This window comes from Mustela nivalis, assembly GCF_964662115.1.
Source record: "Mustela nivalis genome assembly, chromosome: X".
Lineage (NCBI taxonomy): Eukaryota > Metazoa > Chordata > Mammalia > Carnivora > Mustelidae > Mustela > Mustela nivalis.
Window position 1 is genome coordinate 101,469,574 of NC_139040.1, and position 14,594 is coordinate 101,484,167.

Genomic DNA, 14,594 nt, shown 5'->3' on the forward strand with positions numbered 1-14,594 from the left:
AAGCCAAAATAAACTTTTGGGACTTCATCAAAATCCAAAGCTTCTGCACAGCAAAGGAAACAGTCAAAAAAACAAAGAGGCAACCCACAGAATGGGAGAAGATATTTGCAAACGACAGTACAGACAAAAGGTTGATATCCAGGATCTATAATGAACTCCTCAAGCTCAACAAACACAAAACAGGCAATCATATCAAAAAATGGGCAGAAGATATGAACAGACACTTCTCCAATGAAGACATACAAATGGCTATCAGACACATGAAAAAATGTTCATCATCACTAGCCCTCAGGGAGATTCAAATTAAAACCACATTGAGATATCTCCTTACACCAGTTAGAATGGCCAAAATTAACAAGACAGGAAACAACATGTGTTGGAGGGGATGTGGAGAAAGGGAAACCCTATTACACTGTTGGTGGGAATGCAAGCTGGTGCAGCCTCTTTGGAGAACAGTGTGGAGATTCCTCAAGAAATTAAAAATAGAGCTTCCCTATGACCCTGCAATTGCACTCCTGGGTATTTACTCCAAAGATACAGATGTTGTGAAAAGAAGGGCCATCTGTACCCCAGTGTTTATAGCAGCAATGGCCACGGTTGCCAAACTATGGAAACAACCAAAATGCCCTTCAACGAACAAATGGATAAGGAAAATGTGGTCCATATACACTATGGAGTATTATGCCTCCATCAGAAAGGATGAATACCCAACTTTTGTAGCAACATGGACAGGACTCGAAGAAGTTATTGAGACTTTTAATGGTACTTTATAAAATCAATAAACTGTACCAAAATAAAGTATTACATTACTCTTTACAAGTTAATAAAAATTAACATAGACAGACATATTTAAATGATGGCTTCCACTATCTGAAAGCCAAATTATATTACAAAATATATGAACCAATGTTTGTCAGTCATTTCAGTAAAGAAGCATGGTCAAGAACTAAGATGGTCCACGAATATGAGGGTATATAGGCATCGTACTCAAAAGGGAATTTGAATCTCAGTATATGGAAAATAGACTGTAGATCTATTCTTAGTGATACATGACATTGTTTAAGAGAAAAAAGTACAATCTGAAGCATAATTGGAATTTCTTAATTTTAATTTTATCATTTCATAGTTTTATTTGCATATATTTATAAATTGTTAGTTTTACAGTTACAAGAGCATACCTTTAAGCATATTTATACTTAGTTTTATGTTTATGCATACTAAAGGTGGAAAATATGTACATTGAAAACTATATGACATTGATGAAAGAAACTGAAGAGGACACAAATAATTGGACATTCCATGCTCACAGTTTGGAAGAATTAATGTTTTTTAAAATGTACATAATACTCAAAGCAATGTAGACTCAGATTCAATGCAGTTCCTATCAAAATTCTAATGGGATCTTTCACAGAAGTAGAATAAACAATCCTAAAATTTTCATGGAACCACAAAATTATCCAAATAGTCAAAAAAATCTTAAAAAAGAATAACAAAGCTGGAGGTACCACACTTTCTGATTTCATACTTTATAACAAAGCTATAGTAATCAACACAATATCATACTGACATAAAAAGACACATATCAATAGAATAGAATAGAAAGGTTAGAAATAACCTCACACAGAAATGATCAAATAACTTATGACAAAAGGATCATGAACATACAAAGCGGAAAGAAAAATCACTTCAATATATGGTGTTGGAAAAACTAGAATTACACAAAAAGAATGAAACTGGATCCCTATCATAAACCATACACAAAAAAATCAACTCAAATTGGGTTGAAAATCTGAATAAAAGACCTGAAACTATAAAATTCCTAGAAGAAAACAGGAGGTAAGCCTCTTGACATTAGTCTTGGTGATGACTTTTTGGATTTGACACCAAAAGCAAAGCAACAAAATAAAAAATAAACAAGTGGGAACATCAAGCTTAAAAGTTTCTGCACAGCAAAGGAAACAATTAATAAAATGAAAAGGCAACATTTAGGATGGGAGAAGATAGTTGCAAATCATAACTCTGAGAAGGGACTAATATCCAAAATATATAAAGAACTCATACAACTCATAATAGCAAAAACCCAAACAATCTGATTTTTAAAATGACAGAGAAACCAAATGGACATTTTCTTCCAAAGACATCCAAATGTCCAACAGGTACATGAAAAGATGTTCAACATCATGCATCATCAGAGAAATGCAAATCAAAACCACAAGATTATCATATCATACCTTAGAAGGGTTATCATCAAAAAGACAAAACATAAGAAGTGCTAGTGAGGTTGTGGAAAAAAGGGAACCCTCGTGCACTGTTGGTGGGAAGGGAAATTAGTACAGCCACCATGGAAAATAGTATGGAGATTCCTCTATGGAGAATAGTATGGTGATTCCTCAAAAAATTATAAATAGAACTACCATATACTCATATAAATACTACTATGAACTACCAAATACAATATGAACTATAATTCATATAAATAGAACTAGAGCTAGTATTTCACTTCTGGGTATATATCCAGAGATAATGGAATCACTATCTCAAAAATATACCTGTACCCTCAAGTATCCCAGCATTATTGCAATAATCAAGGCACGGAAACAACCTAAGTATCCATTGATGGCTGAATAAAGAAACTGTAAAACTGTAACATATATGCAATGGAATATTATTCAGCCAAAAAAGGAGGGGAATCCTGCCAATTGTGCCAAGATGGATGGATTCTGAGAGCATTATGCTAAGTGTCTAGAGGTGCTGGGCTGGCTCAGTCAGAAGAGCATGCAACTTCTGATCTTGGGGTTGTGAGTTTAAGTACCACCTTGGGTATACAGACTACTACAAAAAAGAAATAAACTTAAAAAAAGAACTTACTGCCTACTATCAGTTGTGTAACTATTAGTTCTGTAACATTTTTAAAAAGGATTTTATTTATTTATTTGAGAGAGAGAGAGAGAGCATGAGCTTGGGGAAGGGTAGATGGAGAGAGAGAAGCAGACTCCCTGCTGAGCAGGGAGCCCAATGTGAGACTAGACCTCAGGACCCTAGAATCATGACCTGAGCCAAAGGGAAATGGTTAACAGACTGATCCACCCAGGCACTCAGTTCTGTAACATTTTTAAAGGATGATGGGAACTGAAACTCAAAACAGATAGTTTTCATAGACTATAATTCTGAATTTTTATTTGTTAACTCTGTATCTACTATGAAAAATAATGTAATGGTTAATTTTATGTGTCAACTTGCTTGGTGCCCAGGTATTTGGTCAAACATTCTGGGTGTACCTGTAAGGGTGTTTTTTGATGAGGTTAAGATTTTAATTGAACAAGGATGCCCATTCTCATCACTTTTACTCAACAAAGTACTGGGAGTCCTAGCCAGAGCAATCAGTCAAGGAAAAGAAATAAATTATATCTAAATTAGAAGGAAGAAATAAAGCTGTTCTTTTGCAGATGGTATGGTATTATATATAGAAATCGCTAAAGACTCTACTTCAAAACTGTTCGAACTAATTTAAAAAATCATTAAAGCTGCAGGATACAAAATCAATACACAAAAATCAGTTGCATTTCTATATACTAATAATGACATAACAAAAAGATAAATTAAAAACAATTCTATTTACAATTACAACAAAATACTAGCAATACACATAACCAAGAAGGTTAATGTACAGCATTGTGACTATCGTTAACATACTGTACTGTATATTTGAAAGTTATTAAGAGAGTAAATCCTAAAACTTCTCATGGTTAGAGAAAAAATTACTATGTGAGGTAATTAATGTTAACTAAACTTATTGTGGTAATTATTTGGTTATTTGGTTTTATATACATATATATATTCCAAATCATTATGTTGTACATCTTGGACTAATACAGAGTCATATGCCAATATATCTCAGTAAAATTGGAAAAACACATTGCCTTAAAAAACTTTGAATTGGTAGATAGCCCTCCTTAATGTGGGTGAGACTTATCCAATCAGCTGAAGGCCTGAAAAGAGCAAAAAGACTGACTATCCTTTGAGTAAGAGGGACTGCCTCCTGCCTTCCACGTGGGACGTTAGTATTTTCTTCCTTTCAAACTTAAACTGAAAATCACATCTTCCTTGTTCTTAATGCTGCTGGCGTTTGTACCTAAGCCATCATCTCTTCTGGGTCTCTGGTTTGCTGACGATAGCTCTTGTGACTTGTCAGCCTCTGTAATTGCATATGCTAATTTCCTTTTTTCCCCTCCAGAATTTATTTAGTTTTAATTTAAATTCCAGTTAGTTAATATACAGTGTAATATTAGTTTCAGGTGTACAATTTGATTCAACTTCCATATAAACCAATCTCTTATAATAATAAGATATATATATTTTATTGGTTCTATTGCCCTGGAGAAGCCTAACCCAAATACTGACCACAAACATTTCATTTTGTGGTCCTATAATCATATTTTTAAAAAAACATAATCATCTGCTCTATACTTTTCCCATTCTATGTTTGTATTTAATTTTATATTCCTCACTAAAGAAAAACTGAATGGAATGGTTTTGTTTACACATATGTATATTTCCTTTGTGGAAATTTGAAGTCCTAGTCTATGCTTGTTTGTTGATTTTCTCTTAAAGAGCTGGTTTTCATGTCTTAGGTTTCTCATAGTTATAACATATATTTTACTGTAATCTACTTCCTTAGGAAGTAATTATGAGGGAAGAAATATCTGAGAAACACCATTTAGACCCTTTAGTATATGTACACACAAAACTATTCAATAACATTATTATTTTAAATATTTATAGAATAGAATTGTGGGGATAAATTAATTATTAAATAATCTTGGGAATATAATGAGAAAATATTCTACAAAATCAAGACCTCTTTCACTTAAGTAGATTTTTATAGTGAAGTCTATAATAGAATCTCCCAAGGAAATTTTTAAACTCTACAATTATATTAAGATAAAGTACTTGTGGGGGCACCTGAGTGGCTCAGTGGGTTAAGCACTGGACTCTTGGTTTGGGCTCAGGTCATGATCTCAGGGTCATGAGATCAAACACTGCCTCCAGCTCATGCTCACCATGGATTCTACTTGGGATTCTCTTTCCCTCTGCTCTTTCTGCTTTTGCTGTCTATCTCTCTAAAAATGAATAAATCAATCTTTAAAAACAGACAAAACACTTGTGTTAAGTAAATATAAAATAAAATTTTAGGTCATTGAGAACTGATTGTGTAGTTCTTTTCCATCTCTAGTGTGTGATTTAATCATTAAAATCAACTTAACAAGTAGATATTGTTATTATTCTATCTCCTTACAAAATCAACAATTTTTATAACTCTAAAACTCTTAGAGAAATTTACATTGTGATATTTGATATTTGATCCTTTGCTTTCTTCATAGAAATGGATTATAAAGTAGCATAAACTTCCAAAGAGGAATAAAAAGACCAAAAAAAAAAAGTGTAGCAACTAGAGCCATGAGATTAAACGTTTCTATGAAAATAGGCATTTTAGGGTGCCTGGGTGGCTCAGTCCGTTAGGCATCTGCCTTCAGCTCAGGTCATGATCCCAGGGTCCTGGGATTGAGTCCTGAATCCGACTATCTACTCAGTGGGGAGCCTGCTTATCCCTCTGCTTCTGCCTGCCTCTCTCTCTCTGTCAAATGAATAAATAAGACCTTTAAAAAAATGGGCATTTTATCCTATTTTTATCTGAGAGCATTTAAAATATTGTCACTTTATGTTGTATCTTGAGAGCAGAGACCATGTTTGATTCTTCTGTATATCTCCAGAATAAAACAGACTGCCTGATGTACATCAGGAGTATCTAAATAATTGCTGAATTAATGAACAAGATACCTAGATTGGGCTTATGTTTTCATAAGATCCTTGAGTTACAAGAATATATAGTTTTTAAAAATTTACTTACACAGGTTTAATATCTTGTATGTATGCACTTGGATCAATAAGGGGTTGGGGGAAAGATGATTGTTTGGAATGCAAACTAACCAGAGTGCAAACCTCAGTGGAACAGACATTTCTCTTTTAGTTACTAATGTATGATGAAATCACAGACCAGTGACTGGGAAATATTAGGTAATCAATAAATATTTGTTGAGGGCATGAATAAAAGGCAATTTGAGATTGGTGGTATTCTCTGTCATGTGGTTCATTTCACAGAATATAATTTAAGGAGTTAAAAAATAAAAAACAAAAAACACAGACTTGCTGAGCAGCAGTGAAAGTACAGATGAGGCTGGAGGGAGGAATACATGCACATGGTTAGCAGTGCTTTCTGTAGGAATTCACCTAAAAACTTGTTTTCTGTGAGAGAAAAGAGAAATCTGCACTTCCCCAAGAGAAAGGGAATCAGTGAGCCAGGTGAGAGGCGGTGAGCAAATCTAGGGTGTCAGTGAAGCGATCACTGGCGCTGTCCATTTTGGGGTCCAGACAGGGCAGAAGGAATGTGTTCCTAGGACTGCGTTGAAATAGTAAGAGATGAGAGGGAATAGAGGGAGTGAGGAAGAAATGCAGAAAGAGTGGAAGATTGAGAGGTGGAAAGATTTGCTGAGACTTTGGAGGTGCTGCTCTGCTGTTGGAAAAGAATGAACCTGATCGTGAATAGGAGAGAAGTGGAGGTCTGTGAAACGATAAGGTCTGGGAACTGAGTGAGGAGGCTATCAGAAGTGTCGTTAATATGGATGTTGAGTCACTGAGGATAGCTGCCATCCAAATAAAGCTTTGGGATACTAAATATTCCAATGATAGCACAAAAGCACTGTATTTGGTGAACAATCCCATCATGATAGTATTCAAGGAGATTGCTCAAGAAACCATGCATGTGACTAACTCAAAACAGTTGCACTTATATTCATGACTAACAGTTAAAAATATTTTTTTTCAAAGATTTTCTTTATTTATTTGACAGAGAGAAATCACAAGTAGGCAGAGAGGCAGGCAGAGAGGCAGAGAGAGAGAGAGGAGGAAGCAGGCTCCCTGCTGAGCAGAGAGCCCGATGCGGGACTCGATCCCAGGACCCTGAGATCATGACCTGAGCCGAAGGCAGCGGCTTAACCACTGAGCCACCCAGGCGCCCAACAGTTAAAAATATTTAAGCTACATGCTCAGCAGAGTCACACTGTGTCACCCGGTTCCTCTGAACCCTGAATAGTGCTCTCATTCCACTCCGCCTCCAACCACGCCCCCAGCCACGCCCCCAGCCACACCCCCTAGTCCCTCCAGAGCCTAGGGCCCCCTCCACTCTGACCCCAATGACCTGCTAACGGATCCTCACCCCACCCCCCAACACCGGGTAACGGACATACCTTCCGGTTCCAGCCCAGAGCTCGTGAGCTGCCAGCCCAGGAGCCTGCCCATCTCCAACCTCTCTCAGCGCCCACCTTGAAGAGCATCTGCCCCCACGGACTTTGGTCCCGCAGCCCTCGCCTCCGCGCCACCTTCGCCTTCGCCCTGGTGCCCGGGCCGCCAGCCATGGCCACCCTGCTGCTCTCCCAAGTGCGCCAGAACTACCACCCCGACTGCGAGGCCGCCGTCAACAGCCAGATCAGCCTGGAGCTCTACGCCTCCTACGTGTACCTGTCCATGGCCTTCTACTTCGACCGCGACGACGTGGCCTTGAAGCACTTCGCCCGCTTCTTCATGCGCCGGTCCCGCAAGGAGACCCAGCACGCCGAGAAGCTGATGGAGCTGCAGAACCAGCGCGGGGGCCGCCTCCGCCTCCGCGACATCAAGAAGCCGGACCGCGACGACTGGGAGGGCGGCCTAAAGGCCATGGAGTGCGCCCTGCACCTGGAGAAGAGCGTGAACCAGAGCCTGCTCGACCTGCACCAGCTGGCCACCGACAAGAACGACGCCCAGCTGTGCGACTTCCTGGAGAGCCACTACCTGCACGAGCAAGTCGAGGCCATCAAAGAGCTGGGGGGCTATGTCACCAGCCTGCGCAAGATGCGGGCTCCGGAAGATGGCCTGGCAGAGTACCTGTTTGACAAGCTCACCCTGGGCGACGGCGACAAAAAGTACTGAGTTGACTGTTTCCCCGTAGCCCCAGGGCGCATGGTGCCTTTCCCTGATCACCAAGTTGAGCATGCTTATTGCTGTATTGCTTCTGCAAAAGGTTCCAGTTCTTTTCTCCCAGTTTTGCCATAAAAAAGTTGTTCGGTTTCAATAAAGTTATTTCATTCCTAAATTTAAAAAAAGGTCTCTGGTTGATTTGAATGCAAATCTTTCACCTTTTAGGTTTTAAAACAGGAATCCAGGAGTCCTTGCATCCCCCTAAGCCCATCCACATGCATCTCAGGATCTCGGGAGGTGGAGGGAGAAGATATTACATAGGACCCTGGAAAACACAAATCAGTCTTGCCTTTATAAATGATGTGGGGGCAGAGGTGGGTGGTCTGGGGCCCTGGGTGTCAGTGGGTGTATATGTATGGTAAAAGTATAAAAGAACATGGTCTAGAATTTATAACAGTTATCGTCCCTATGGAAAAAGTGAAGAATGGGATCAGGCTGGTATTAAAGCCTTTACTTGAAACAACTTTACTTGGAAACTTTTAGCTTATTAAAATATATAAATGTTAACAATTGTTGCTTCTGGGTAGCAACATTGGAGTCTTAGAAACAGGAATGGCACAATATTTCTTTGACAAGCTTGCCTTGGGCAATAGTAACAGTGTAACTGAACCTTAGGCTGGCTTTCCATACACAGGGGAGTGACTTTGTAGGTCACCGTTTTAGACGTGCATACTGCCCTTACAAAATATCCAAATACAATTTTCTCCTTCAGTTGTATCCTTTCTTCCATTGAAGTAATTTGGTAGCAGAAAACCAAAATTACCTTATTAGAAGAGCTGAAGAAAACATGGTCAAGGCTGAGCCTCCAGTTTGTGATATTGAATATGAAGTAGAATAAATCCCCTTGAAAGTTAAGAAAGTGAGTCTGGCTGCTTTGACGAATGTAAGGTGTAGGGAAGAGTTGAAGCTGGGAGGCCAGTCAGGAGATACTACAGTTGGTCCAATGAGAGATATTGGTGGCTGAACTGGAGGGGAGGCTCATGAATGGATGATGAGACATGTTCTATCTAGCTGGATCTGGATGGGTCAACAAGATTTGCTCATAGACCAGAGGTGAAGAATGAGAAATGAAGAAAATAATCTAGGTTCTGATATTTGGACATGAACACCTGGGTTGACAGTAGTGCTATTTATTAATTTGGGGACTTTTGCCAGAGGCATATCTGGGGTGGAGGGGTGGGAAGTTGTATCATGTAAAATCTGAGACACCTATTAGATACCCAAGTAGAACTACCATGCAAGTAGCTGGAAAAATATGAATCTGGAGCTCAGATAGGAAGTCAAGCTGCAGGAGTCCATATAATTTGAAGTCTTGAAACTCAGTTGTGTGCCTGAGATAAAAATGCCTGGTCACAGCCTGGGTGAACACAGAGTTCCCATGGAAACCAGGGAGATGAGAGTGATGGACTGCTTTTCTATTAGGGTTCACTGAAGAGTGAGGGGCACACACTTTCAGCTCTGGGGCTAGAGAGTGGGTTGCCACCATTTTCATCCTGCCCATTGGTGCTTAAAGCCTCAGGGAGCAAAACAGCACCAATGTGGAGCCTCTTACACTGAGCCTGGTCCCCTGGCAAGGCAGGTGTATTTCCACAATGATAAGGACACCTGAGAATCAGTGCAACAGGCCCCTCCCCCAGAAGACCAGCAGGAGCAACTGGCTAGCACCAAGTTACTGATCATAGAGAACTGCAAAGCTTCAGCTCTTAGGGAAAACAATATATAGCATTCCTGGGTTTTTTTATTCTTTAGTCTTCCAGTATTATTTTTTCAGCTACTTTTTATGTTTTCAATTATTTATTTGTTCTTTTTAAAAATATATATATATAAAACTAACTTTTGGTTTCCTTTCATTGTATTTTATTTTATTTTTGTATGTATATATATGTTTTCTGTCCTTCCTATTTGGGGATCTGTTTTGTTTTAAACAAGCAAAGGATTTAGTTTTTTGTTTTGTTCTGTTTTGTTAGTTGATTTTTTTCTTATTTTGTTTTTGTTTTTGTTTTTTTTTCTTTTTTCTGTTCTTGTTATTGCTGTCTTTTCTCTCTCTTTCTTCTGTTCTTTTCTGGGCAAAATGATGAAATGGAGACATTCACCACAAAAGAATGAACAAGCAGTAGTACTCACTGCCAGGGATTTAATCAATAAGGATATAAGTCAGATATCTGAATTAGAATTTAAAACAATAACTCTAAAAATACTAGCTGGGTTTTAAAAAAAGCATAGAAGACACTAGAGAATCCCTTACTGTAGAAATAAAAGAACAAAGATCTAGTCAGGCCAAAATTAAAAATGCTCTTCCTGAAATGCAGTCCCAAAGAGAGGCTCTAAAAGCAAGGATAAATGAAGCAGAAGAGAGAGTCGGTGATATAGAAGATAAAATGATGGAAAATAAGGAAGCCGAAAGAAGACAGGAAGACAATTACTGGATCATGAGTGAGACTTTGAGAACTCAGCAATTCCATGAAGCAAAGTAATATCCAGATAATAGGGGTCCCAGAAGATGAAAAGAGAAAGAGATGGGCAGAAGGTTTATTTGAACAAATTATAGCTGAGACCTTCAATAATAATAATAATAATAATAATAAAAGATTAGGATCTGGGGAAGGAAAGAGGCATTCAAGTCAGGAGGCACAGAGAACCCTCTCAAAATCAATAAAAATATGACAACACTTCAACATGTAATAATAAAGCTTACATATTTCAAAGATAAAGAGAAAATCCATAAAGCAGCTCAGGACAAGAGTTCCTTAACCTACAAGAGTAGACACATAGGCTGGCAGCAGACCTGTCTACAGAGATTTGGCAGGCCATAAAGGACTGGCATGACAGATACATTCAATGTCCTAAATGGGAAGAATATACAGCTAAGAATACTTTATCTAGCAAGGTGCCACTCAGAATAGGAGAGATAAAGAGTTTCCAGGATAAACAAAAACTAAAGGAATATAACAATTCTTTTTTTTTTAAGATTTATTTATTTTGGAGAGACAGAGTGCATGCATGTGAGTGGGGGGAAGGGGAGAGGAAGAGGAAGAGGGAGAGAAGCAGACTCCCTGCTAAGTGTGGAGGCTGCCCTGAAGATTAAAACAATTATCAGTGATTAACAAAACAAGAAGGTAGAAAACTAGTAAATATATATAGGACCTGATCAAATCTATCAACAAATTTGACCTAATTGACATATATAGAGTACTCCACCCAAAAGCAGAATACATATTCTTTTCAAATGTACATGGAACATTCACTAAGATAGACTATACACTCATGCATGAAAGGAATCTCAATTAATTTTGAAAAATATTAAATCATACACATGTTCTCTGACTACAATGGAATTAAATTGACATCAACAACATAAAGGTACTTGTAGTCCTCCAAAACTGGAAAATTAAATAGCACACTTATAAATAAGCCATGGCTCAGAAAAAATTTGCAGGGAAATTAGAAACTTTTTTGAACTCAATGACCAGCAACACACAAATATAAAAACTAATGGATAAAAATTTGCTGGGACAACTAAAGCAGTGTTTAGAGGGAATTTATAGCTATAAACAATAAAGAAAAGTTAATGAAACAAAACACCGGTTCTTTTAAAAATAGATCAAATTGATAGATCTCTAGATTAGACTGTTCAAGAAAAAATAGAAAAAACATAAATTGTCAATATCAGGAATGAGAGAGATGGTATTGTTATAGAGCACACAATCTCTTACTGTATAGGTAGGGAATATTATAATTCTATGCCAACATATTTTATAAATTGGATGAAATGGATAAATTCTTTGAAAGACAAAATTACTCAATCTAACACAAGAAGAAATATAAAATCTGAATAGATGTATATTGATGAAAGTAATTTAATTTCTTATTAAACACCTTTACATTAAGAAAATGCCAAGGACAGTTTACTTCACTGATGAATCCTATCACACATTTAAATAAGAAGTAATAATAATTATGTACAATATCTTTCAGAAAATATAGGAAATGGCAACACTTCCTAACTTACTTTATGAGTCTCACATTACTATGGTACTAAAACCAAGCAAAGTCATCATAGGAAGGAAAAATACTACAGAAAACAATCCCTCATGGACATTCAAGGAAAAATCCTTAAAACACGGTACATCAAATCCATCAATATATAACAAGGAAAAATACATCACGAACATTTAGGGTTTAACCCAAGAATGCTAGATTGATTGATACAACATTCAGTAATCAATCAATTTAATTCAGGATAATAACAGAGTAATGTAGAAAAATGAAACCATCTCAATAGATACATAAAAACATTTCACATAATTTAATGTATATTTAAAGTAAAAACTTTCAGCAAACAGAAAATAGAAAGCAACCCCACAAATTTGATAAATAGCTACTCCAGCTAACATTATTTTTAATGGCGAAATATTGGGCACTTTCCCCCTATGACCAGAAACAAAGGAAAGCAAGTCTGCTCTCATCACTTCTAATCAATATTTTTAGGAGATACTAGCCAGGTAAACAAAGTAAGAAAAGGGGGGAAAGGTATCCCGATTGGAAAGAAAGAGGTTAAACTCTCTTTTTTGACAGACAAGATGATTTATGTATAACTCTAAAGAATTAATTCTAATAGTTGCTAAATTATATCTACAAACAAAAGATTTCAGTATAAAAGATCAATAAAAAATTAATTGTATCTCTACTAATAAACAATGAACAATTGGGAAAATAAAAAATGGAAAAGTTGTCACTTAAAATTGTATAAAAAACACGAAATAATTTGGGATAAATTTTACAAAGTATATATAAGTCCTACATACTAAAAATTTTAAAACTCTGCAGCCATCATTATCAAGGCAGGACGTTCTACTAGCAAAGAGATTATAGCTCACTGAAAGCTCAGATGACAGCATTTTTTAGCAATAAAGTATTTTTACATTTTTTAGCATTAAAGTATTTTAAAATTAAGGTATATACATCATTTTTAAGACAATGTTATTGCACACTTTACAGACTATAGTATACATAACATGATCATAAACATTTATAGGCACTCAGAAACCAAAAAAAATCATTCAACTCAATTTATTGCAATACTTGCTTTATTGTAATGGTCTGGAACTGAACCTACAATATCTCACAGGTATGCCTCATTTTATTTTTTTTAATCCATTCATCCATTAATAGACCCTAAAGTTATTTCCATGTGTTGGCTATCATAAATAATAGCAACATGCTGGATCATATGGTAGTTTTATTTTTAATTTTTAGAGGAACCTCCATACTTTTCTCCATAGTAGCTGCAAAATTTATATTTCTATCAACATTGAACAACTGTTCCCTTCTCTTTATACCTTCACCAACACTTATTTTTGTCTTTTTGATTCTAGCCATTCTGACAGGTGTGAAGTGATATCTAATTGTGGTTTTGATTTGCATTTCCCTGATGGTGAGTGATGCGGAACAGCTTCTTATGTATCTGTTGGCTCTCTGCATGTCTTTTTGGAAAAAGGTCTATTCAGACCTACCTCCCTTAATTTTTGTGAAGGATATAACTCATGTGGTGTGGTTAACACACCACAATATTACACAGAGTATTCAGAATCTGATATTACTTTCACCAGCGTATTGTGTAGTTTCATACACTTTGATGTAACTAATTAGCATCCTTTCATATCAGCTTGAAAAACTCCTTTTAGCATTTGTTGTAAGCCAAGCTGAGTGGTGATAACTCCTTCAGCTTTTGTCTTTATCTCACCTTTGTTTCTGAAGGACAACTTTGCCATGTAAAGTATTCTTGGTTGGATATTTCTTTCCTTCAGCACTTTGAATATATTTCCCATTCTCCCCCTACCTGAAAGATTCCTGATGAAAAATCTGCTGATAGCCTTATGAGTGGGTTCCCTTATATGAGAGAATTTTTTTTCTCTTGCTACTTAAAAAAATTCTCTTTTGCCTTTATTTTAGACAACTGTATTATAATATTTCTTAGAGAAAATAATTTTGGATTGAAATTTTGGGGTTGACCTATTAGTTGCATGAAATTGGACATCTAAATCTCTCCCTAGTTTGGAAAGTTTCAGCCATTATTTCTTCAAATAAGCTTTCTGTTCTTTCCTCCTTCTCTTCTCCTTCTGGAATTTCAATGATGCATGCATTGTTTCTCTTAATGGGATCCCATAAATCCTGTCTTCATTCCTTTTTATTCTCCTTTCCTTTTCATTCTATGACTGTATAATTTCAAATATTCTGTTTTGAGTTCACAGATTCCTTCTGTTTAATACAGTCTGATGTTGAAGCTCTTTAGTAAAATCTTGAGTTCAGTTACTGTATTCTTCAGCCCCCAAATTTCTGTTTCTTTTTTTTCTTATAGCAAAACTTCTCATTTTGATTTTGTATTATTTTCCTGATTTTGTTAAATTGTTTATGTGTGTCCTTTTGTAGATCTCTGAGCTTTCCCAGTATTTTTTTCATGGATAGCAAAAAATTGCTGATTTCTGTGAGAGGAGAGAGACTGGGGTCTCATCTCCACCATCTTG

The 14,594-nt window shown here is 36.7% G+C and overlaps 1 protein-coding gene across 1 annotated transcript in view; it reads left to right on the plus strand.

Annotated features, from left to right (window-relative positions):
- Positions 1-8,176, plus strand: part of LOC309856545 (uncharacterized protein) — a 292,169-nt gene extending 283,993 nt beyond the window's left edge. The window contains exon 2 of the mRNA XM_082717899.1: positions 7,318-8,176. Coding sequence (XP_082574025.1) covers positions 7,318-8,022 — 705 coding nt within the window. The 3' untranslated portion in view covers positions 8,023-8,176. The remainder of the gene's footprint in view (positions 1-7,317) is intronic.
- Positions 8,177-14,594: the final 6,418 nt, after the last annotated feature.